The 26,897-nt window shown below is 39.9% G+C and overlaps 1 protein-coding gene across 1 annotated transcript in view; it reads right to left on the bottom strand.

Moving 5' to 3' along the window:
- Positions 1-680: 680 nt before the first annotated feature.
- The window catches only part of LOC123513676 (targeting protein for Xklp2-like), a 68,302-nt gene continuing 42,085 nt past the window's right edge, over positions 681-26,897 (bottom strand). The window contains exons 10-12 of the mRNA XM_045271014.1: positions 4,896-5,069; positions 4,525-4,743; positions 681-1,674 (exon numbers count right to left, since the gene is read on the bottom strand). Coding sequence (XP_045126949.1) covers positions 1,444-1,674; positions 4,525-4,743; positions 4,896-5,069 — 624 coding nt within the window. The 3' untranslated portion in view covers positions 681-1,443. The remainder of the gene's footprint in view (positions 1,675-4,524; positions 4,744-4,895; positions 5,070-26,897) is intronic.

Below are 26,897 nucleotides of genomic sequence, written 5' to 3'. Positions count from 1 at the left end.
AGATCTTGATAAAATATATGAGTGGAGTAAGGAGTGGCAGATGGAATTTAATATAGACAAGACCCATGTTATGAAAATGGGAAGAAGTAGACACAGACCAAACAGGGATTACAGGCTGGGTGATGAGAAAATTAAAGAGACCAATGAGGAGAAAGACTTAGGAGTAACCGTGCAAAACACCTTGTCACCGGAGAAACACATTAACAAGATTTTTTGGAAAACATACATGCTTCAAAATATTGGCCTTGCATTCCACTACCTAGATGAAGGAATGATGAAGAAGATATTATGTACCTTAATAAGACACCAGTTAGAATATGCAGCATGTGTCTGGTCACTGCATATGAAGAAAAATGTGAAGAAGGTGGAAAGGGTACAGAGGCTGGCAACAAGGATGGTACCAGGACTCAGGGAGTTAGACTGAGGAAAGACTGAGGAAGCTGGGGCTGACCACATTAGAAGAGAGAAGAACAAGAGGAGACATGATAACTATGTATAAATTGATGAACAAGATTGACATACTGGACAGAGAGTTGATAAAGGTGACCACAAGTAATCATCTCTGAGGACATGGAAAAAAGCTAATAAAGGACATCTGTCTAAATGACGTGAGAAAATACAGTTTCCCGCATCGTAGTATTGATAAGTGGAATAAACTGAGCAGTGATGTTGTTGATGCGGTGTGTGTCAATCAGATGAAAGAGAGATATGACAGGAATGGACAAGGAGACAGGTCACAGAGAGCTTAGCTCGGGCCCTGTAATACACAAATAGGTAAATACACACACACAAACATCCTATAAGGCATTTATTACCATAGACAAATTAAAAAGCCATATTGTTTCTTCCTACCACCATTACCTATCATGCCATTCTCTCTAATCCAAGAAAGACTGAACTACTTGGAGCTATGAAACACATGCATGTGAAATGCATATTTGTCTTATTGATAAAAAAAAAAAAAAATTGCCTTGCATATATTGATTGCTAACAGGATAAACCTTTACATTTCTCCACAAAAGAAAGAAAAAATGTAATGTAATACATCATCAAATAAATAAAGGAGGTCCAGTAGCAACAGATCTCTGTTTTCAAAATCTGTTTGACTGAAAAATACTTTATATTATGAAGGATATTAACAGATTGATAAGGACATACTGTGACATCAACACTTTTGTCTTTCTCATAATCCTTAGGCTTTTTTATTTCCATCCTAATGCCCAGTCATGATAAAAGTAAAAGTAAATGTAATTTGTGAATGAGTTTATGTATCTTCTCAAAGTATTCAACATTTTTTCTGTTTTCTAATTATATAATGTATCTCTTGTTCATTTTTTAATTCTGTCAATAATCAATATGTATATTTCTCAGAGTTTTGTTCATAATCAAGTTTACTTCACAGTGTGTTTCCACATACATGTGTTTACCGACACAGATAGGCATTTACTCAGCAGTATATGTGGCAGAGGATATATCAAAGGTGGAATTCACACGTGATCTTGAGCGAAGACGGGACTCTGTGGCAAATCTTGGAGACTTTGGGATGGTGGGAGGATGCAGAGGAAGCTGTAGAATTACTGGCTTGAACTTTGGTACAGGATTAGCCTTATGCACTGATTCCTTTCGTAGCTTGGCTATTTCTGCTGCTTCCTCTGCTGCTTGCCTCTCTTCCTCCTGAAATAATTAACATAGTGTAACTTTCCCATTTATTCACAAATAAATACATAAAATTTTAATTCATGAATAAAAACTTTTTTTTTTTCCCCCTGCAAAAGGGAAAACTCAAGAGCAACAAAATAATAGGGTAAAAAAAGGCACACTGGAACTGCAGGTTCCCTAAGAGATTTGAAAGAGTTACCTAAAAGCAAGGGACAAATGTCTTGAAACCTTCCTCTTAAAAAAAGTGAAGTGATAGGAAGATAGAAATATAGAAGCAGGTAGGGAGTTCCAGAGCTTCCCAGTGAAAGGTATGAATGATTGAGAATACTGGTTAACTCTTGTATTAGAGGGTTGGAACAGAATCAGGATGAGAGGAAGAAGAAAGCCTTGTGCAGTGAGGCTGCAGGAGGAGGGGAGGCATGCAATTAGTAAGATCAATAGAGCAGTTAGCACGAAAATAGCGATAAAAGATAGAAAGGAATGCAACACTTCAGTGGTGAGAAAGAGGCTGAAGACAGTCAGTCAGAGGAGGGGAGCTGATGAGACAAAAAGCTTTTGATTTTACCCTGTCTAATAACGTGCAAAGAGTACTCCATACAAGGATGGATAAGGCTCTTGTACAGAGTTAGCAGTTGGAGGGTTGAGAAAACTTCATTCCCAATCCTTCCACTGCAAAGACAACTACTAGCTACTGAAGAAGGTTCATGGGAACTGAAATCCGGATATAGCATCAATGGTTAGCTACAGTGAAACCATCAATACTCTTGGAAGAGAATTGAAGACAATCCTAAGGTATAAAGAAAACACTTTGAAGAAAATAATAAATGCAGAACTTGCCATCACTTTAAATAGAATATATATATATATATATATATATATATATATATATATATATATATATATATATATATATATATATATATATATATATATATATATATATATATATATATATGCTTACAAGACGCACTTTTTTTCCTAAAAAAATACCCTGAAAAATACTAGTGCGTCTTCCAAGACGAATGTTGTATTGTACAGCAACATCCAACCTCAAGTGAGCTTGGACACTTGACCGATAGCGACCTAGATTTGTATGTTGAGTCATTACATTATGATGTTAGCTTAAGTACTATTTAATTCAGCCTTTTATATGTAAACTCAGTACGTAGGTGTTACAAGTATTTCCAATACCATAATCCTTCCTGCAACCTACTCAGCGTGTGGAGAAAACGGGCCGCTCCCTGGTCTCATTGCAACACACACATACATGCACACGAACGCACACACATCATGCCAGGTGCCTTTATACCTTTATTAATGGAACATCCAAATGGCTTACTCGTTCAAGCAAGAGTCAAAACTCCACTTGTAAATTGCATTCACATTGATAAAGCCTGTGAAGCATGACTGCAAAATAAAATAAATACAAACTGCAGCACTGACGTGTTCAGTTTGGGTGATCAGACAAGTGATTCCATAATGTAAACAATACGTCCAATACATGCTGTCGCCCGCCACTAAAACAAGAAGAGATGGACTGTTTCACTGTGTATATGTATTTACCTATGATGTTTTTATTTACATAGTTTTAAATTTGTGGTGAGTGGTCCAGCAAATTTGTAATGAGTTGTGAAACAATAGTGTCTTGCAGACTCCTTGCTTCTGATGTTTTTGTGTTCAGTGGTCGGGTATATGGTGAATGTGTTCTTGTATGAGAATGACTTTTTTTTCTTAGAAATTTCTTTCAAATATTAGGGTGCGTCTTCCAAGATGCAGCATTTTGCAAGCCGCAAAATACAGTATATATAAAGAAAATAGATGAAATTTCAAAACTAACTGAACAAAAAGAACCACCAAGATGATAGTTCCCAAACAGTCAAGTAAGCCAAAGAATGGAATAAATGTCTAGAAACCTCCCTCCTGAATGAGTTTAGGTCATAAGTAGATGCTGCTCCCTGCCTGCTACTACAGTAGCAGGCAGGGAGTTCCAGAGTTTACCAGAGAAAGGTAGGAATGATTGAGAGTACTGGTTAACTTACATTAGAGAAGAGGAGAGAATAGCGACAAGAGAAAGAAGAAAGCCTTGTGTACCAAGGCCACAGGAGGAAAGAAGGCATGCAGGTAGCAAGATCAGAAGAGCAGTTGGTATGAAAATAGCAGAAGATAGCAAGAGATGCAACATTCTGGCAGTGAGAAAGAGGCTGAAGAGGCAGTCAGAGGAGAAGAAATGATGGCATAAACCTTTAGATTCCACCCTATTAAGGAGAGCAGTATGAGTGGAAAGGTACCCCATACATGCAAAGAGTGCTTCATACATGAGTGGATAAGGCCCCTGTACAGATTTAACACTTAGGAGATGAGAAACAGGTGGAGATGACTTTGAATGCCTAACAACAGAGGATTTAACAGTTAGGGGTGAGAAACAGGTGGAGATGACTCAGAGTGCCTAACTACATAGAAGCTATTTTAGCTCAAGAAGAGATGTCAAGTTTCCAGTTTAGATTATAAGTAAAGGACAGACCAGAGATATTCAATGAAAAAGATGGAGACAGTTGGGTGCCATTGAAGAAGAGGAGGCAGTTGTCTGGATGGTTGTGTCGAGATTTCGTTTCAAATCTTTATTTTTCTTTACAAGGTTTGGCAGTTTTATGTGTTTGCAGTCTCTGGGTATTTTGTGCAGTATTGTTGCATAGGGGTAACTAGTATTGAAAAATACTGGTTATAAATACAAGAGCATTCTTTACATCACATCATACCACTCCTGAGTCTTGTTCAATGTCCTCACATAGAATGCAAGTACTTGACTTGTTTGATAGGTTTCAATACACTTGCCTCTTTGCCATACCAATGTAGGCTATCACTTACCAGTTTCTTTGCCATCAAAATCTCTTCTTCGTGAACCTTGCATTGGAGGTCATATTCACTCCGCTTGCCTGCCCGCACCTCTGTGTTGAGGGCAAAGCTAGAGATCTCTGTCAAAGGACGTTGGGACTTTTCTGGAACAAATGGAGCTTTATGCACCACATCACCCAACCGAGCGTGGAACTTGCGCTTCTCAGCCTCTAGCTGGCTTTCATTCTTCAGCTGCCGAAAAACAATGATAAGATTTAAGGAAGAGAGGTTGTGCAAGTTAAGCATTTCATAGGATCACTTGCAAGTCATGAAAGACAGAAATGTGACCATAGATGCAACTGTCCAGATCTCCACAGCACAAGAAACAAAGATACCCAACTCACCTGTGCCTTAAACTTTTCCTGCTTCACCATGCCACGCTGGTCTGCCTGTAGGTTGAAGGGCTGGGGCCGTGTGGGAGTTGGAGGCCTCTTGGCTGGTACTCCCAATACTCCACTCTCAAAAACTGGCATTGGCTGAGCATGGAACTCTGCAAGACTTTTCTCCTCCTCTATGAACTGAAAATATTTAAGATAATCACTGCTTGGAAGAAAAATGAGTGACTGCAAATATATGTACAGTGGTACACCAAAGTCCACCCTTAATTGGAAAAACAAAGAATGGAAAAGATTCATATAATATAATATAATATAATATAACACACACACACACACACACGCCACCGCCAAGAGAGGAGATCTGAAGACGGCTCGTCTCCGGCTGGGGACGGGGAAGAGGAGAAACTACCTATGGTGTTTACAAGGCCCGGGTATCTGTGTTAACCGCTTCAATACAGTGACGCCTATGTGGGCGTCATGAAGCCCCAGTAGCATATACGGTGATGCCTACGTAGACGTCATGTTTCTTTTCTGAGCTTTCTTCAGTTCAGTTGTCCCGTATAGTGTGTTGGATACCAACTACACACGCCGTATGCTGTCCTTGAAATCCTAGTGCTCCTCCCACCATCCTTGTCTCCACCAATCACTAAAGATAAGCTACATGCGTCCCGCCTTGTGTCTAAAATTACCCAATAGCATAGACTGTTCCCATCTCTCTCTCTCTCCATTCCTCCTCCCTATCTCCTTTCCTCCCTCCTCTCCTCTCGAAGATAAGTTACATGCGTCCCGCCTTGTAACATTCGTGGAAAACACACACACACACACACACACACACACACACACACACACACACACACACACACACACAAATACAAAACAACAAATTTTCTAATCTCTCTCTCTCTCTCCTCCTCCTCCCCTCTTCCTCTCGAAGATAAGCTACATGCGTCCGCTTGTGTCTAAAATATTAGCAAATGTGTTAATGTCCTATTAATGTCCTACTGTCGCAAAGTGCAAAAAGTGGACCATTTTCAAGCGGGATATGGAGAGTGGTCCCTGAGCGGAGATTGTCGGCGGTGTTTGTTTTGGCCAAGAACAGCTGGCGATAACTACCATGGCGTCCACTCCAGCCTGGGACTTTGAAGGGTTTGTGACCACTCCAAGAGGGCTTGAAAAATTCGACATGGATGCAAGAATTCAGGCATTAGAAAGTAAGTTTCTAAACATTAGTTCCATAGAAAAAAAACTGGATAGAGTCATAGTGGAGAATGATACCTTAAAAAAAGAAATCTATTTGTTAACGAGAGAGAACAAAGAGCTATTGAGGGAAAAAGTGGAAATGGAGAAAGAAAACCAACAACTAAGGAAACAGTGTGACGAGATGAAGGCTAAACTCCTCGAAATGGAGAAGAAAATATCTGAAGGGGACCTGGGGAAGGAGGAATGCCTTAACCTAATTGATGCCAGGATGAAAGAAGTGAAACAAGAACACCAGGAAGTACAAAAGTCCTTTAGGGAGATAGTGAAAAAGCAGGAAGAAGAAAATAAAGTGATTACACAGAGTGAAATGGTAAAGGCATTAAAGGAAAATGAGTATGTGGTGAGAGATATTGCTGAAAAGAAAAAATGTGTGATCATAACAGGATTGAGGGAGGAAACTAACAGGAACTGGCAAGATAGGAGAGATAAGGAAAATGACAGGATTAAGTCTTTACTGAATAAGATCTCAGAAGAGGAAGAGTGCCTATATGCTGAGGTAGAAGAAAGTGTTAGACTAGGAGCTTTTGAGGAAGGCAAAAGTAGACCATTGAAATTGAAATTAAAGTCTCAGGTGGCAGCTGAGGACTTGCTGAGGAGGGCTTGGAAACTTAAGGACTCTGAGGAAACCAAAACAATTTACATAAGAAGAAATATGTCACAGGATGAACGGATGAAAATGAAAGAGCTTGTAACTGAAGTGAGAGAGGAATGAAGAAAGAACCGAGGAGGAAAAGACCAAGTTTTTTTGGAGGATGAGAAATGGGAGGCTGAAGAAGTGGTGGATAAAACAGACGGAATAGACATTACACTGACAGAAACATGGAAGAAAGAGACTAGGAATGGAATTCAAGTGACTTACACGAATATAGATGGATTTCTGTCTAAGAGGCTAGAATGTATGGATTACCTAAGAAACAATGAACCGGACATAATGTGTGTGGTGGAAACAAAGTTAAGGCCGAAATAAAGCTAGATTGGTTTGATGTAAAACACTACAAAGTATGGAGAAATGATAGAAAAAATAAAGGAGGTGGTGGTATAATGGTTCTTACTAAGGAAGATCTGATAGTGAAGGAGGTGAACTATAGTAAGAGAAATGAGGAAGTGATAAGTATGCTTATAACAGATGGTAAGAGGGACATTAATATTATAACAGTATACATACCACCCAGAACCAGTGCTTGGGAATATGAACAGTATCAAATGGTGATGAGAAATACTCTAGACAGAATGAAGCAAGAACTCATCAGAAAGGATAGAGTGATGATAGTCGGGGACTTTAATTGTAAAGAAATAGTGTGGGAGGACTACGAAGTGGTGAACGGTGGTGAGTGGGCAGAGAATTGTTAAATGTAGCAACAAATAACTTGATGACACAGTGGGTGAGATCACCAACAAGGTGCAGGGGACAAGATGTTGCAGCAAGGTTGGATTTGGTATTTACCAGGGCATCTCCTTGATAGAAGAAATTGAGCATGAATGTCCCTTGGGGAAAAGCGACCATGATGTCCTAAGCTTTGAGCTGGATATGGAATTAAGCACGGATAAGATTGTGGAACACAGGGAGGAAAAATTAAATTATATTAGGGCAAATTATAACCATATGAGGGAGTTCTTTAATGAAATTGACTGGTCCGTGGTATACCAGGAAGGGGATATGCAATTGAAATACGATAAATTTATGGATTTATATAATTCTGCTGTGAAGAAGTTTGTGCCATATCACAGAAAGAGGACTTTAAATAATAAACAGTGGTTTAATAGAAATTGTGAAGAAGCAAAAAAGAACAAAGAAAAGGCATGGAAGAAACTTAAGAAAAACAGTGATGTATTATCAAGAGAAGTTTACAAAACAGCAAGGAATAGATATGTTGAAGTAAGGAGAACAGCACAAAAGGAATATGAACAGAGAGTGGTGGAAAACTGTGATAGTGACCCTAAAATGTTTTACAAATTCATAAATGGAAAACTAAATAAAAGGGAGGCAATAGAAAAGGTAAAAAATGGGGAAGAAGTATATGAGGATGCTAGAGATATAGCTGAAATTTTGAACGACAACTTTTGCAAAGTGTTTACAAAGGAGGAGCATTTTATAGAAGGGCCTACGGAAATAAAGCAAATGCAGGACATCATGGTTACTAAAGAAGATGTAAGGAAAATTATAAGCAATTTGGATATTAATAAATCAATGGGGCCTGATGGCATATCTGGGAGGTTGCTAAAAGAATGTAAGGATCAATTGTTGAACCCCGTATTTGATATTGTGGAAACCTCCATACGAACAGGAATAGTCCCAAAAGAGTGGAAAAGAGCTGACATTGTGCCTATATATAAGAATGGTAGTAGAATGGAACCGTTAAATTACAGACCAGTATCGTTGACTAGTATATTGTGCAAGGTATGTGAAGAAGTAATTAAAGCTAAGTGGAGTGAGTATCTAGAAAGTGAAAACATTCTGAGTGAAAGGCAGTTTGGTTTCAGAAAAGGAAGATCGTGTATCCAATTTATTATGTTTTTATTCAAGAGTGACTGACATACTACAACATAGAGAGGGATGGGTGGATGCTATTTACCTGGACTTGAGAAAGGCCTTTGATAAAGTGCCACACAATAGACTGATGTGGAAACTAAAGAAAATTGGAGGAGTAAATGATAAACTAGCAAAATGGATGGAAAATTACTTAGTGGGAAGAGAAATGAGAACAGTGGTGAAGGAAGGAAGTCCGAGTGGAAGAAGGTAACCAGTGGAGTTCCACAAGGGTCAGTGCTTGGTCCCATCATGTTTTTGATTTATGTTAATGATATGCCAGTAGGAATTGACAGTTACATGAATATGTTCACGGATGATACTAAAATTATGAGGAGAGTAAAGAATGTGGAAGATTGTAACAAGTTACAGGAAGATCTTGATAAAATATATGAGTGGAGTAAAGAGTGGCAGATGGAATTTAATATAAACAAGAGCCATGTTATGAAAATGGGAAGAAGTAGATACAGACCAAACAGGGATTACAGGCTGGGTGATGAGAAAATTGAAGAGACCAATGAGGAGAAAGACTTAGGAGTAACGTGCAAAACACCTTGTCACCGGAGAAACACATTAACAAGATATTTTGGAAAACATATAACATGCTTCAAAATATTGGCCTTGCATTCCAATACCTAGATGAAGGAATGATGAAGAAGACATTATGCACCTTAATAAGACCCCAGTTAGAATATGCAGCTTACGTCTGGTCACCGCATATAAAGAAAAATGAGAAGAAGGTGGAGAGGGTACAGAGTCTGGCAACAAGGATGGTACCAGGACTCAGGAGTTAGACTATGAGGAAAGACTGAGGAAACTGGGACTGACCACATTAGAAGAGAGAAGAACAAGAGGAGACATGATAACTATGTATAAATTGGTGAACAAGATTGACATATTGGACAGAGAATTGATAAAGGTGACCACAAGTAATTATCTCCGAGGACATGGAAAAAAACTAATAAAGACATCTGTCTAAATGACGTGAGAAAGTACAGTTTCCACGCATCATAGTATTGATAAGTAGAATAAACTGAGCAGTGATGTTGATGCAGTGTGTGTCAATCAGATGAAAGAGAGATATGATAGGAGTGGACAAGGAGACAGGACACAGAGAGCTTAGCTCGGGCCCTGTAATACACAAATAGGTAAATACACACACACACACAAAACACACACACACACACACACACACACACACACACACAATGATGCATGCAAGTATGCTTACACACAAGCAAGCAAGCATGCAGGCACGTAAACACACACACTCACCCAGGCCCTGTAAAACTACAACTAGGTAAATACGCACCTGGTGGTGCAAAGTTAGCAAGCCCAATTCACCATCAGGGAAGCCTGGGTTCGATCCCTAGGTCAGGTCATTAAGTCATTTGGGCAAGGCCTCTGTTCACCTAATAGTGATTATGTACCTGGTGTAGGCCTGAAATTGTGACCCACTGCTGAGTAGGAGAAACAAACTCCAAAAACAAAAAATATGCATGGGGTGGCCTGACCATCCTGAGCCTGAGTCACTAGGTGCTATCTAGCAGCCGTGTATCAGGATGTCAGTTGCCACCATAAGGTTGTGTAGACTTAAGATTATGAACATTTATAAAAGAATATGTATAAACATAAAATTTTTGCCTGACTGTAAGCTGCCTTTCTAAATAAACCAAAATGTTATTATATTACTATTACACACACACACACATGTGTAAGCACACACATGCACATGTAAAGAAAGACTGTGCCGATATGAAGAAGGAAAATGCAGCATTGAAAAAGGAAGTTAAGCTAATTAAAGTGAATTGCGAAAAATGTGGAGAATCTCTAGGAAAAGTGATGGAGAAGCAGGCTGAATGGAAAAAAAGTCAGGAAGTGGAAAGAAAGGAGGTAAATTACAAAGTTGCAAGTCTGGAAAAGGAAATCAAAGAGTCAGGGGAGAAAACTTTGGGCCTTGCTGAAATTATAGATCAACAGATCATAGAAGAGAAGATAGCTGAGAAAGTGGTGAAGGTTATTAAGTCAAATGAGACATTGGTGAGGGAAACTGTAGACAAAAGAGATGTGTGGTGATATTTGGTGTGGAGGAGGATAAGACACCGAGTAAAATGGAGAGAGAGAAAAACATAAAAAAGGTGATAAATAATATCATTAATGTGGTGCAGGAGGAGGGAAAAGACCTAGTACAAGAAATAGAGGACTTCCATAGAATTGGAAAGTTCACAAGAGAAGGTATGAGGCCAATAAGAATCAAACTTAAGTCACAAAAGGATGTAGATGAATTGGTGGAGAAGTCATGGAGGCTAGCCCAGCAGGAAACAACAAGGAAGATTTGGTTGAGAAGAGATCTCGGTGAAAAGGAAAGAGAAATGTTAAATGAGTTGAGAAAGGAGGCTTTGAAAAAAAATGAAGAGAGGACAGAAGAGGAGAAGAAAGAGTTTTTCTGGAGAATCTTGGATATGAGACTGAGGAAGTGGTTCATAACCCAGAAAAGTACAGCAAGAAAGGACTAAAGAAACTTACATATGAGCGAAATGTAATGTATTCCAACATAAATGGAGTGATATCGGGATTTTAGAACTCAACGATTACTTGAGGGACAAGAACCCAGATATTGTGGGTCTTACTGAAACAAAACTGAGAGAGGGAGAAGACCTGATGAAGGTTGGAGAAGGGAAATATAACGTTTGGAAAAGAAATAGAGTAGGTAAGATGGGAGGAGGAGTGATGTTGCTGGTTAAAAAGATATAAAGGTGGATCAAGTGAAAAAGGTATGGGAAAGGCAGAAGTGCTAAAGATCAGAGCAGAAACTAATGAAGGAAAAAGAGGCACTACATAGTGGTGTACGTACCACCTAAGACAAATGCATGGTCAGTACAGGAATATGAAGAAATGATAAGTGATACAGGAACATGTCTGGAAGAAATGTTGGGTGGCTGTGAACGAACTATAATGATGGGAGATTTTAATTGTAAAGAGGTGTGTTGGGAGGACTGGTCAATGGAAGGATCAGAGACAACATGGGGAAATACACTATTGACACTGGCAATGGAAAATGTGTTAACTCAGTGGGTCAAAGAAGATACTAGGTTTGGAGGAGAGGGAGCATCGTCAAGACTGGACTTGGTCTTTAGTACAGAGCCAATGGTCATTGAGGAGATGAGGGTGGAGTGCCCTTTAGCAAAGAGTGATCATGCAGTTTTGGAGTTCAAGGTGATAGACGAAGAGAAATCTAGAAGAAATGAAGAATATAAAGTGGGAAGATGGAATTATGCCAAGACAGATTTTGGAAACCTAAAGAAATTCTTTCAAGAGACAAATTGGATGAAATTCAAGAGTGCTAAGGAGCAAATGAAAAGTGGAAGGAATTTATAAAATATACAAAGAAGGTGAGAAAAATTTGTACCAATAAGACAACATAGAGAAGTTGGAAAGCAGGACTGGTTTAACGATAGATGTGAAAAGGCTAGAACAAGAAAAGAGGATGCATGGAAGAGGTGGAGAAGGAAAAGACGGATTAAGCAGTGGAAAGTTACAAAAGAGCAAGAAATGAATATGTGTTGATTAGAAGAGAAGAAAGAAAGAAACAAGAAAAGGATATAATTGATAAATGTAAAGACCAACCAAGGCTTTTTACAGACATGTGAACAACAACATCAAAAATAGAGAAAGTATTGAAAGTTTAGAAGTAAATGGAGTATGCAGTGAAGATCCCAGGAAATGGCAGAGGCTATGAATGGATGCTTTCGGAAGGTATTCACAAAGGAGACTGCTTTTGACAAACCACTGGTAATGGAACAGAAAGGGATTATGAAGGAGTTTCAAGTAACTGTGGAGGAGATCAAGAACATGATGGGGAGTTTAGAAGTGAGAAAAGCTGTGGGACCTGATGGGGTATCAGGATGGATTTTAAGAGAATGCAGGAGCAATTGGCAGAAAAAGTTTGTGAAGTAATTGATGCCTCATTAAGGGAAGGTGTAGTGCCCCAAGACTGGAAAAGAGCTAACATTGTCCCAATCTATAAATCAGGTAACAAGAGAGACCCATTGAACTATAGACCAGTGTCACTTACAAGTGTGGTAGCTAAGATGTGTGAGAGGGTGGTGAAGACTAGATGGACAGACTTCTTGGAGAAAAATGACATACTTTGTGAGTGTCAATTTGGTTTTAGAAAGGGCGTTCATGCACGACAAACCTGATATGTTACTATTCGAGGGTGATAGATGTAATACAGGAAAGAGATGGTTGGGTTGATGGAATATATCTGGATTTAAAAAAGGCCTTTGATAAGGTACCACACCAGAGACTGATCTGGAAACTTGAAATGGTAGGAGGAGTGCATGGCAGTTTACTAAAATGGATGGAAGACTTTTGGTAGGAAGAGAAATGAGAACAATAATTAAGGACAGACCATCAGAATGGGGCTTGGTGGAGAGTGGAGTTCCACAGGGATCAGTGTTGGCACCAGTAATGTTCAGTCTACATAAATGACATGGTGGATGGGGTGTCCAGTTATGTGAGCCTATTTGCAGACGATGCAAAATTGTTAGAAAAGTGAGATGTGACAAAGATTGCGAACTACTCCAGGAAGACTTGGACAGAATATGGAAATGGAGCTGTACATGGCAAATGGAGTTCAACACGACAAAATGCAAGAAAATAGAGTTTGGCAAGAGTGAAAGAAGAATCAGGAGTATGTACAAGATAGGAAATGAAGACATAAAACCAGTCATGAAGAAAAAGACCTTGGGGTGACAATTACCAATGACCTATCGCCAGAGAGACATATAAACAAAATAATTGGAGAAGTATTGAACTTATTGAGGAACATAAGAGTGGCGTTCAGATATCTAGATGAAGAAATGATGAAGAAAATAATTACTGCAATGATAAGACCGAGGCTTGAATATGCAACAATACAGTGGGCTCGAACTTAAAGAAACACATAAGGAAACTAGAGAAAGTACAGAGGGCTGCAACAAAAATGGTGCCTGACTTAAGAGATTTGACTTATGAAGACAGACTGAAAAGAATGCAACTTCCAACCCTGGAAAACAGAAGAGAAAGGGGAGACCTGATAGCAATATACAGAGTGATGATTGGCATGGAAAAATGGATAGGGAAGATCTGTGTATGTGGAATGGAAGAATGTCGAGAGGGCATGGGAAAAACTAAAATGGCCACTTATAGGAGAGATGTGAAAAATATAGCTTCCCTCATAGAAGGGTGGAAGCATGGAATAGTTTAGACGTGGAAGTGGTCAACGCAAGGAATATTCATGATTTTAAGAAAAAGCTGGACATTAATAGATATGGAGACGGGACAACACGAGCATAGCTCTTTTCCGTATGTTACAATTAGGTAAATACAATTAGGTAAATACACACACACACACGCACACACATGAAGAAATTGATAAGTACTAAAATAAGACCTAGATTGGAATATGCAGGAGTTGTGTGGACTCATAAAAGAAACACATAAGAAAATTAGAGACTACAAAAATGGCTACAAGAATGGTTCCAGAATTTAAAGGGATGGCATATGAGGAGAGACTAAAGGCAATGGATCTACCAACCTTGGAGCAGAGAAGAGAGAGAGGGGATCTGATACAAGTTTATAAATTGATTAACGGAATGGATGAAGTGGATAATGAGAAACTGATCCTGAGAGAAGAATATGACTTTAGAAGCACAAGATCGCATAGTAAGAAACTAAGGAAGGACGATGTCTGAGAGATGTTAAAAATTTAGTTTCCCGCAAAGATGTGTTGAGACTTGGAACAGTTTGAGTGAGGAAGTGGTATCAGCAAAGAGTGTACATAGTTTTAAAGAAAAATTGGATAAGTGTAGATATGGAGACGGGACCACACGAGCATAAAGCCCAGGCCCTGTAAAACTACAACTAGGTAAATACAACTAGGTAAATACACACACACACACACACACACACACACACACACACACACACACACACACACGAGCATAGCTCTTTTCCCGTATGTTACAATTAGGTAAATACAATTAGGTAAATACACACACACACACACACACACACACACACACACACACACACAAAAGTCAGGAAGTGGAAAGAAAGGAGGTAAATTACAAAGTTGCAAGTCTGGAAAAGGAAATCAAAGAGTCTGGGGAGAAAACTTTGGGCCTTGCTGAAATTATAGATCAACAGATCATAGAAGAGAAGATTGCTGAGAAAGTGGTAAAGGTTATTAAGTCAAATGAGACATTGGTGAGGGAAACTGTAGACAAAAAGAGATGTGTGGTGATATTTGGTGTGGAGGAGGATAAGACACCGAGTAAAATGGAGAGAGAGAAAAACATAAAAAAGGTAATAAATAATATCATTAATGTGGTGCAGGAGGAGGGAAAAGACCTAGTACAAGAAATAGAGGACTTCCATAGAATTGGAAAGTTCACAAGAGAAGGTATGAGGCCAATAAGAATCAAACTTAAGTCACAAAAGGATGTAGATGAATTGGTGGAGAAGTCATGGAGGCTAGCCCAGCAGGAAACAACAAGGAAGATTTGGTTGAGAAGAGATCTCGGTGAAAAGGAAAGAGAAATGTTAAATGAGTTGAGAAAGGAGGCTTTGAAAAAAATGAAGAGAGGACAGAAGAGGAGAAGAAAGAGTTTTTCTGGAGAATCTTGGATATGAGACTGAGGAAGTGGTTCATAACCCAGAAAAGTACAGCAAGAAAGGACTAAAGAAACTTACGTATGAGCGGAATGTAATGTATTCCAACATAAATGGAGTGATATCGGGATTTTAGAACTCAACGATTACTTGAGGACAAGAACCCAGATATTGTGGGTCTTACTGAAACAAAACTGAGAGAGGAGAAGACCTGATGATGGTTGGAGAAGGAAATATAATGTTTGGAAAAGAAATAGAGTAGGTAAGATGGGAGGAGGAGTGATGTTGCTGGTTAAAAAGATATAAAGGTGGATCAAGTGAAAGAAGGTATGGGAAAGGCAGAAGTGCTAAAGATCAGAGCAGAAACTAATGAAGGAAAAAGAGGCACTACATAGTGGTGTACGTACCACCTAAGACAAATGCATGGTCAGTACAGGAATATGAAGAAATGATAAGTGATACAGGAACATGTCTGGAAGAAATGTTGGGTGGCTGTGAACGAACTATAATGATGGGAGATTTTAATTGTAAAGAGGTGTGTTGGGAGGACTGGTCAATGGAAGGATCAGAGACAACATGGGGAAATACACTATTGACACTGGCAATGGAAAATGTGTTAACTCAGTGGGTCAAAGAAGATACTAGGTTTGGAGGAGAGGAGCATCGTCAAGACTGGACTTGGTCTTTAGTACAGAGCCAATGGTCATTGAGGAGATGAGGGTGGAGTGCCCTTTAGCAAAGAGTGATCATGCAGTTTTGGAGTTCAAGGTGATAGATGAAGAGAAATCTAGAAGAAATGAAGAATATAAAGTGGGAAGATGGAATTATGCCAAGACAGATTTTGGAAACCTAAAGAAATTCTTTCAAGAGACAAATTGGATGAAATTCAAGAGTGCTAAGGAGCAAATGAAAAGTGGAAGGAATTTATAAAAATATACAAAGAAGGTGAGAAAAATTTGTACCAATAAGACAACATAGAGAAGTTGGAAAGCAGGACTGGTTTAACGATAGATGTGAAAAGGCTAGAACAAGAAAAGAGGATGCATGGAAGAGGTGGAGAAGGAAAAGACGGATTAAGCAGTGGGAAAGTTACAAAAGAGCAAGAAATGAATATGTGTTGATTAGAAGAGAAGAAAGAAAGAAACAAGAAAAGGATATAATTGATAAATGTAAAGACCAACCAAGGCTTTTTACAGACATGTGAACAACAACATCAAAAATAGAGAAAGTATTGAAAGTTTAGAAGTAAATGGAGTATGCAGTGAAGATCCCAGGAAATGGCAGAGGCTATGAATGGATGCTTTGGAAGGTATTCACAAAGGAGACTGCTTTTGACAAACCACTGGTAATGGAACAGAAAGGGATTATGAAGGAGTTTCAAGTAACTGTGGAGGAGATCAAGAATATGATGGGGAGTTTAGAAGTGAGAAAAGCTGTGGGACCTGATGGGGTATCAGGATGGATTTTAAGAGAATGCAGGGAGCAACTGGCAGAAAAAGTTTGTGAAGTAATTGATGCCTCATTAAGGGAAGGTGTAGTGCCCCAAGACTGGAAAAGAGCTAACATTGTCCCAATCTATAAATCAGGTAACAAGAGAGACCCATTGAACTATAGACCAGTGTCACTTACAAGTGTGGTAGCTAAGATGTGTGAGAGGGTGGTGAAGAATAGATGGACAGACTTCTTGGAGAAAATGACATACTTTGTGAGTGTCAATTTGGTTTTAGAAAAGGGCGTTCATGCACGACAAACCTGATATGTTACTATTCGAGTGATAGATGTAATACAGGAAAGAGATGGTTGGGCTGATGGAATATATCTGGATTTAAAAAAGGCCTTTGATAAGGTACCACACCGGAGACTGATCTGGAAACTTGAAATGGTAGGAGGAGTGCATGGCAGTTTACTAAAATGGATGGAAGACTTTTGGTAGGAAGAGAAATGAGAACAATAATTAAGGACAGACCATCAGAATGGGGCTTGGTGGAGAGTGGAGTTCCACAGGGATCAGTGTTGGCACCAGTAATGTTCGCGGTCTACATAAATGACATGGTGGATGGGGTGTCCAGTTATGTGAGCCTATTTGCAGACGATGCAAAATTGTTAAGAAAAGTGAGATGTGACAAAGATTGCGAACTACTCCAGGAAGACTTGGACAGAATATGGAAATGGAGCTGTACATGGCAAATGGAGTTCAACACGACAAAATGCAAGAAAATAGAGTTTGGCAAGAGTGAAAGAAGAATCAGGAGTATGTACAAGATAGGAAATGAAGACATAAAACCAGTCATGAAGAAAAAGACCTTGGGGTGACAATTACCAATGACCTATCGCCAGAGAGACATATAAACAAAATAATTGGAGAAGTATTGAACTTATTGAGGAACATAAGAGTGGCGTTCAGATATTTAGATGAAGAAATGATGAAGAAAATAATTACTGCAATGATAAGACCGAGGCTTGAATATGCAACAATACAGTGGGCTCCGAACTTAAAGAAACACATAAGGAAACTAGAGAAAGTACAGAGGGCTGCAACAAAAATGGTGCCTGACTTAAGAGATTTGACTTATGAAGACAGACTGAAAAGAATGCAACTTCCGACCCTGGAAAACAGAAGAGAAAGGGGAGACCTGATAGCAATATACAGAGTGATGATTGGCATGGAAAAATGGATAGGGAAGATCTGTGTATGTGGAATGAAAGAATGTCGAGAGGGCATGGGAAAAACTAAAATGGCCACTTATAGGAGAGATGTGAAAAATATAGCTTCCCTCATAGAAGGGTGGAAGCATGGAATAGTTTAGACGTGGAAGTGGTCAACGCAAGGAATATTCATGATTTTAAGAAAAAGCTGGACATTAATAGATATGGAGACGGGACAACACGAGCATAGCTCTTTTCCCGTATGTTACAATTAGGTAAATACACACACACACACACACACACACACACACACACACACACACACACACACACACACACACACACACACACACACACACACACACACACACACACACACACACACACACACACACACAAACTGTGCAGAGTTATAAAGCAAAAGGAGGATTGTGAAATACTGCAAGAAGACCTAAATAAGATCTGGGAATGGAGTAAGAAGTGGGAAATGGAATTCAATGTGAACAAAAGCCATGTCATGGAAATGGGAAAGAGTGAAAGACGACCTGTGGGAATCTATAAGATGGGAGATGGTGTAGAACTGGAGAAAGTAAAAAAGGAAAAGGACTTAGGAGTGACGATGGAAGAAAACAATCAACCAGTAAGCCATATTGATAGAATTTTTAGAGAAACATATAATTTGCTGAGGAATATTGGAGTAGCATTTCACTACATGGACAAAGAAATGATGAAGAAATTGATAAATACTATAATAAGACCTAGATTGGAATATGCAGGAGTAGTGTGGACCCCTCATAAAAAGAAACACATAAGAAAATTGGAGAGGCTACAAAAAATGGCTACAAAAATGGTCCCAGAACTTGAAGGGATGACATATGAGGAGACTAAAGGCTATGGATCTACCCACCTTGGAACAAAGAAGGGAGAGAGGAGACCTGATACAAGTCTATAAATTGATCAATGGAATGGACCAAGTGGATAATGAGAAACTGATCTTGAGAGAAGAATATGACACCCGAAGTACAAGATCGCATACTAAAAAGCTGAGAAAGGGAAGATGTCTGAGAGATATTAAAAATATAGTTTCCAGAGATGTATTGAGACGTGGAACAGTTTAGATGAAGAAGTAGTGTCTGCAAAGAGTATGCACACTTTTAAAGTAAGATTGGATAAGTGTAGATATGGAGACGGGGCCACACGAGCATAAAGCCCAGACCCTGTAAAACTACAACTAGGTAAATACACACACACACACACACACACACACACACACACACACACACACACACACACACACACACACACACAGATGATACGAAACTGTGCAGAGTTATAAAGCAAAAAGAGGATTGTGAAATACTGCAAGAAGACCTAAATAAAATCTGGGAATGGAGTAAAAAGTGGGAAATGGAATTCAATGTGAACAAAAGCCATGTCATGGAAATGGGAAAGAGTGAAAGACGACCCGTGGGAATCTCATAAGATGGGAGATGGAATAAAACTGGAGAAAGTAAAAAAGGAAAAGGACTTAGGAGTGACGATGGAAGAAAACAATCAACCGGTAAGCCATATTGATAGAATTTTTAGAGAAACATAATTTGCTAAGGAATATTGGAGTAGCATTTCACTACATGGACAAAGAAATGATGAAGAAATTGATAAGTACTATAATAAGACCCAGATTGGAATATGCAGGAGTAGTGTGGACCCCTCATAAAAAGAAACACATAAGGAAGTTGGAGACACTACAAAAAATGGTTACAAGAATGGTTCCAGAATTTGAAGGGATGACATATGAGGAGAGACTAAAGGCTATGGATCTACCAACCCTGGAACAAAGAAGGGAGAGAGGAGATCTGATACAAGTTTATAAATTGATCAACAGAATGAACCAAGTGGATAATGAGAAACTGATCGTGAGAGAAGAATATGACATCTGAAGCACAAGATCACATAGTAAAAGGCTGAGAAAAGGAAGATGTCTGAGAGATGTTAAAAAATATAGTTTCCCGCAAAGATGTATTGAGACGTGGAACAGTTTAAATGAAGAAGTAGTGTCTGCAACGAGTGTGCATACTTTTAAAGTAAAATTGGATAAGTGTAGATATGGAGACGGGGCCACACAAGCATAAAGCCCAGGCCCTGTAAAACCACAACTAGGTAAATACACACACACACACCACCATCTGGCTATGACTTAAGTCACTCTCAAACTAAATTAATCTGTGCTGTTTATCTCTCCCCTAACTCTTCTGACTATAGTAAATTCTTCGACTACTTAACTTCTAAAGTGAAGCACATTCTGTCCCTCTATCCTTTCGCTGAGATTTCCATTCTTGGAGATTTCAATGTTCACCACCAGCTTTGGCTTTTCTCTCCCTTCACTGACCACCCTGGTGAACTAGCCTTTAACTTTGCTATCCTCCATGACCTAAAGCAACTGGTGCAACACCCTACTCGTATTCCTGACCGTCTTTACTTTAACTATGAGATGGAGGGATGTTGGCTAGAGGCAGTAGAGGAAGGAAAGGATTTAGGAGTAGTGATAGACAGGACTATGAAATTTTCAAAGCAATGTTTAGAAGCAAGAAATAGGGCAAATAGGATCCTGGGTTTTATAAATAGAAATGTTAGTTATAAAAGTAAGGAAGTGGTGAGCTTATATAATTCTATGTTAGGATTTAGAGTATTGCATACAGGCCTGGTCACCCCACTATAGGCAGGATATCAACATGTTAGAAGCAGTTCAGAGAAGAGCAACTAGGATGATACCAGCATTAAAGCGCCTGGAGTATAGAGATAGATTAAAGGAATTAAACATGTTTTCATTTGAGAGGAGATGTATAAGAGGGATATGATAGAGTTATTTAAAATGTTTTCAGATACGAACTACATAGATGTGAGATCTTTCTTTACCTTAGAGGAGGGAAATAGGACTAGAAATCATGGCAGGAAGATTAGAAAGCAAGGCTGCAGGTTAGATATAAGAAAATATTTCTTTAGTCATAGAGTGGTAGACTTCTGGAATGCATTGCCAGAGACGGTTGTAAATAGCACTAGTTTGACAATGTTTAAAACAGATTAGATAAGCACTTAAATTTATTAGATTTATAATTATGTATAGCACTGCATGATAGTTTTATAAGAAATTTACTATAGTTAAATAAGACATGATCCCCATGTATGGGGACCACAAATTGTAGAGGATTTCGCTGCATGACTTAGCCCTGTTAATGGGCCAAATATTTAGAATTAGTATATAATGTATTGTGTACTTGTAAGTGTATCTTTAAGTACTGATGACGAGGTCGCTGTGCGACAGATACAGGATAACCTAGATGGGCCCTGGTGGCCCTTTGTTATCCTATTATTTATGTTATGTTATGTTATGTCTTGGAGACCCGCCCAACATTCTTGATCTCTTCCTCACCTCTAACCCTTCTGCTTATGCTGTCACCCTTTCATCTCCGTTGGGCTCCTCCGATCACAATCTCGTTTCTGTATCTTGTCCTATTTCTCCAATCCCTCCACAGGATCCCCCAAAGTGAAGGTGCCTCTGGCATTTTGCCTCTCCCAGTTTGGGGGGGACCTGAGGAGGCATTATGCTGATTTTCCCTGGAATGATTATTGCTTCTGTGTCAGACCCATCTCTTCGTGCTGAACGCATAACAGAGGTGTTAGTGTCTGGTATGGAGGCGTACATTCCTCATTCTTTTTCTCAACCTAAACCTTCTAAACCTTGGTTTAACTCAGCCTGTTCTCGTGCTATACATGATAGAGAGGTTGCCCACAAAAAGTACTTGAGCCTTCCATCTCCAGAATCTCATGCACTTTATACTTCTGCCCGGAATCATGCCAAGTCTGTTCTTCAACTTGCCAAACACTTTCATAAATGAGGCGCCCCAAGCCTATTTGTCGTAACCCCGTCAACCCTACTTTCGAGTAAAACGCACTCAAAGTTAAACACTGAAAACGTGCATGAAATCGGTCAGAATATATAAATATTATACATCAAATGAAAGATCTCGGGTAGTTCTGTTTAGTTATGGTGGTTTTCAATAGTAAATTCCGAAAATTTCGGGTTCATGACCGTAGATTTTTTTAGCCTATTTCCGTAGCAGTAATTTTTTTTTTACGTGAAATGGTTTCTAAGGAGCTAGTTTAAGAATACATGTTAAAATTAAGAGTGTGTGAAGATTTCATGATGATGGCTGCAAAACTCGATTTTATATGATTTTTTTTCGTGCGAAAAATAAATAATTTATTATTAGCGCAACTTTCATTATCCTTCCAAGTATGTTTCATTTTCTATTATTGTTTGAAAGGGTTGACTAAAGGTAAAAGTATGTATTTATGCATTGTCTTTACCTAAGGCTGGGGAAGTTGAAGGGGTGCTGGTAGAAGCCATAACTTCAGGAAAAGTAGCATAGGTCTTGCCATGGTGAGTTAAAGAGAGAGAGAGAGAGAGAGAGAGAGAGAGAGAGAGAGAGAGAGAGAGAGAGAGAGAGAGAGAAGGAAAACATGCCTCATTGGCTGAGGTGCAGCATGGGTGTGACGTCACGCACTTACGCGCTGCTGATTGGCTGGCTGCCAGCAGCTGTGAATGTGGAGATACGACAACACCCCTTGGGATGCAACATGTTAGTCTCGACTTTCCCTGTCATGTTTTTGCGCGACTTTGCACCTTGTTTTAGGTGCCCAAATGGTCGAGTTTGGCTTGGCCAGCCTTAGCATATGACTTTTACACCCTTCCCCTACACCAAGCAACCGTTAACACAGAATCTCAATTTTCGGGGTTACGACAATATGGCACGGGGCGCCTCAAATAGAAAATGTCAAAATCTTTCAAACTCAAACTCTCCTCGTGACTTCTGGCATCTGGCCAAAAACATCTCAAATAACTTCACTTCTTCATCTTTCCCTCCTTTATTTCATCCTGATGGCACCACTGCCATCTCTTCTGTCTCTAAAGCTGAACTCTTTTCTCATACCTTTGCTCACAACTCCACCTTGGACGATTCTGGGCTTGTCCCTCCCTCTCCTCCTCCCTCTGACTATTTCATGTCTACAATCAAAATTCTTCGTAATGATGTTTTCCATGCCCTTGCTGGCCTAAACCCTCGGAAGGCTTATGGACCTGATGGGGTCCCTCCTATTGTTCTCAAAAACTGTGCTTCCGTGCTTGCATCTTGCCTAGCCAAACTCTTCTAACTTTGTCTATTGACTTCTACCTTTCCTTCTTGCTGGAAGTTCGCCTACATTCAGCCTGTTCCTAAAAAAAGTGACCGTTCTAACCCCTCAAACTACCGTCCTATAGCTTTAATCTCTTGCTTGTCTAAAGTTTTTGAATCTATCCTGAATAGGAAGATTCTCAAACATCTGTCACTTCACAATCTTCGGTCTGATCGCCAGTATGGCTTCTGTCATGGTCGCTCTACTGGTGATCTTCTGGCTTTCCTTACTGAGTCTTGGTCATCCTCTTTTAGAGATTTTGATGAAACTTTTGCTGTAGTGTTAGACATATCAAAAGCTTTTGATAGAGTCTGGCATAAAGCTTTGATTTCAAAACTGCCCTCCTACGGCTTCTATCCTTCTCTCTGCAACTTTATCTCAAGTTTCCTTTCTGACCACTCTATTGCTGCTGTGGTAGACAGCTACTGTTCTTCTCCTAAACCTATTAATAGTGGTGTTCCTCAGGGTTCTGTCCTGTCATCCACTCTCTTTCTATTATTCATTAATGACCTTCTTAACCAAACTTCTTGCCCTATCCACTCCTACGCTGATGATACCACCCTACATCTTTCCACGTTCTTTCAGAGGCGTCCAACCCTTCAGGAAGTCAACAGATCACGCAGGGACGCCACGGAACGCCTGACTTCCGATCTTTCTAAGATTTCCGATTGGGGCAGAGAAAATCTAGTAGTTTTCAATGCCTCAAAAACTCAATTCCTCCATCTATCAACTCGACACAACCTTCCAGACAACTATCCCCTCTTCTTCAATGACACTCAGCTGTCTCCCTCTTCCACAATGAATATCCTTGGTCTGTCCTTTGCTTATAATCTTAACTGGAAACTTCACATCTCATCTCTTGCTAAAACAGCTTCTATGAAGATAGGTGTTCTGAGGTGTCTCCGACAGTTTTTCTCGCCCCTCCAACTGCTTACTCTGTATAAGGGCCTTATCCATCCCTGTATGGAGTACTCTTCGCATGTTTGGGGGGGTTCCAGTCACAAAGCTTTGCTTGATAGGGTGGAATCGAAAGCTCTTCGTCTCATCAACTCCCCTCCTCTCACTAACTGTCTTCAGTCTCTTTCTCACCGCCAAAATGTTGCATCCTTTTCTATCTTTTATCGCTATTTTCATGGTAACTGTTCTACTCATCTTGCTAACTGCATGCCTCCCCTTCTCCTGTGGCCTCGTTGCACAAGGCTTTCTTTTTCCTCTCACCTCTATTCTGTCCAACTCTCTAATGCAAGAGTTAACCAGTACTCTCAATCATTCACCCCTTTCACTGGTAAACTCTGGAACTCCCTCCCTGCATCTGTATTTCCGAATTCCTACAACTTGTCTTCTTTTAAGAGGGAGGTATCGAGGCATTTGCTCCCCTAATTCTGGCTGACGGTTTTTGCACTTTTTAGAAAGCCAGCACTCAAGTGGGCATTTTTTAACTTTCTTTTTTTTGCCTTTGGCTGGCCCTCTTCCCTACGTAAAAACACACACACACACACACACACACACACAAGACAAAAGAAAATGTAGTTAGAGAAATTGCAGAAAAAAAGAAGAGTGTAGTCGTATTTGGAATAAAAGAAAAAAATATAAAATATAGACCAAAAAGAAAGAAGAAATGAAATCAGTCAAAGACCTACTGAAGAATCTAACGGACAAAAATAGGCAGAACTTGGAAGAGGAAGTAGAAGAAATAAACAGAATAGGACCATATCAAAAAGGAAAAACGAGACCAATTAAAATATTACTAAAATCACAAGCAGCATCAGAAGAAATATTATATAGAACAACAAAACTTAGAGAAACAGAAGGCTGCAAGGATATCTATATAAAGAAAAATAGAAATGAGGAGGAAAGAAGAGATACAATGAACTGGCAGCAGCAGTAAGGGAAAAAAATAATGAAAGGCCAGAAGAGGAAAAAAAGGCATTTTTTTGGAGAATTCTAGGAGACAGGATAAGGAAATGGTATATAAACGAGAAGGAAGAGAAAAAAGTGGAACAAGTTTAACTAAAAATGATAAAGGCAAGAGACTAAAATTGATGTACACGAACATAGACGGGGTTTTATCAAGTAAATTAGAATTAAGAGATTACATAAAGAAAGAAAATCCAGATATTGTATGCCTGGCTGAAACAAAACTAAATGAGGAAATCAAAATAGTCTTGGATAATAGGTATAATGTATGGAGAAGAGACAGAGTGGGTAAAGGAGGAGGAGGAGTCATGATAATGTTAAGGAAGGAGATAGTGATAAACCAAGTGGAATGTGGGGAAGGAAAAGGAGAAGTACACTTCCTGTGTAGCTGCGGTGGCGAGTGAACGTGTTGTGTGTGCACTCCGTTTTTGGCTGTGGTTTTTATAGTTAGCGAGTGGTGTTTGTGCTTGGTGTCTGTGTGTGGTGCTTTTGAGTGTTAGTGAAGTGAAAGTGTGTACTGCAAGTGTTAGATTAGAGTGAAATAGTGGTTAGAATCAGTGTTTGTGAGTTAAAAGTATTTTGGTAGAGCGAGGAGACTAGGCTTGTAACTGTCAAGTTGACCTTGAAAGAGGATTAGTTGACCTCACTTAGGCCCCCCCACCACCGCGGTTCCCCCACCCCGCCGTCACCAAGTATTTTTATTTGTTTGTGAGTTAACAGATTGTAAGTTAGTATGGCAGTAGCTACTGAGGTATATCAGAGTGTGATTGAGTGCATGAAAGAGAGTGTTGAGATGGGATTGGGAGTTTGTTGTGTGTGAGATGTGTGGGCATGACAGGAAGGTCGTTGACTTTTCTGAGTGTATGGTGTGTAGGCTCAAGAGCGAGAATTCAGTTCTTTCTCTTGAGCACCGAGAATTGCGAGAGGAAATGAGAAAGCTAAGTGAGGGGAAAAGTGCGAACGAAGTTCTCATCTTTGAGTTGAAGGAGGAGGTTAAGAGGCTTGGGGAGGCAGTGGAAAAATTAGGCAGGAGATCAGTGTTAGGCCGAAGGTTGGACCTTCTGAGGGCGACAGGGTGGCTTGGCCCTCTGTCGGGAAGAGCAGAGTGGGGAAGAGGGAGCAGGTGAGCCAGACGGGGAAAGATAGTAGTCAGGATGGGCAGAGATGGCAGGTTGCGAGGGAAGGAAAGCGGAGGCAGTTAGGGAGGATAGGACTAAACCTGTTGAGTGTGAAAATAGGTTCGGTTTGTTGGAGGGGAGGGAGAGTGAAAGTGAGAGGAGTGAATGAAGTGGTTGTGGTGAGTGAAAGGAGAAAGAAGGGGGTAGAGGAGAGGAGGAGGATGGTTGTGCCTAGCACACCTCAGGTGTGTGTGGTGGGTGACTCTCAGGTTAGGTATTTAGATAGCACTTTCTGTGGGAAAGACAGGGATAGGAGGACGAACGTGTGTATGCCTGGTGCAGGTGTGAAGGCAGTGAGTGAGGAGGTGCAGAAGAGGGTTGGGGGATGGAGAGGAGGGTGTAGTAGTTTTGCACGTAGGTGGGAACGATGTCAGAGCAGGTGGGTCGGAGGAGTTAGTGGCAAGATTTCGGGAAATGTTAGGCAAGATAAGGGAGAGTGGTAGGAGGTGTGTAGTGTCAGGAATCTTGCCTTGTGTGTATGTTAGCAGGGAATGGTGTCTAGAGCCATTGGTGTGAATGATCGGGTAAAAGGGATGTGTAAGGATGTGGGTGTCAGCTTTGTGGATGTATGGGATAGGTTCTATGGGCGAA

The sequence above is a fragment of the Portunus trituberculatus genome, chromosome 36 (assembly GCF_017591435.1).
Source record: "Portunus trituberculatus isolate SZX2019 chromosome 36, ASM1759143v1, whole genome shotgun sequence".
Taxonomy (NCBI): Eukaryota; Metazoa; Arthropoda; class Malacostraca; order Decapoda; family Portunidae; genus Portunus; species Portunus trituberculatus.
The sequence above is the reverse complement of the archived record's forward strand: the minus strand, read 5'-3'. Positions and strand labels throughout refer to the sequence as shown.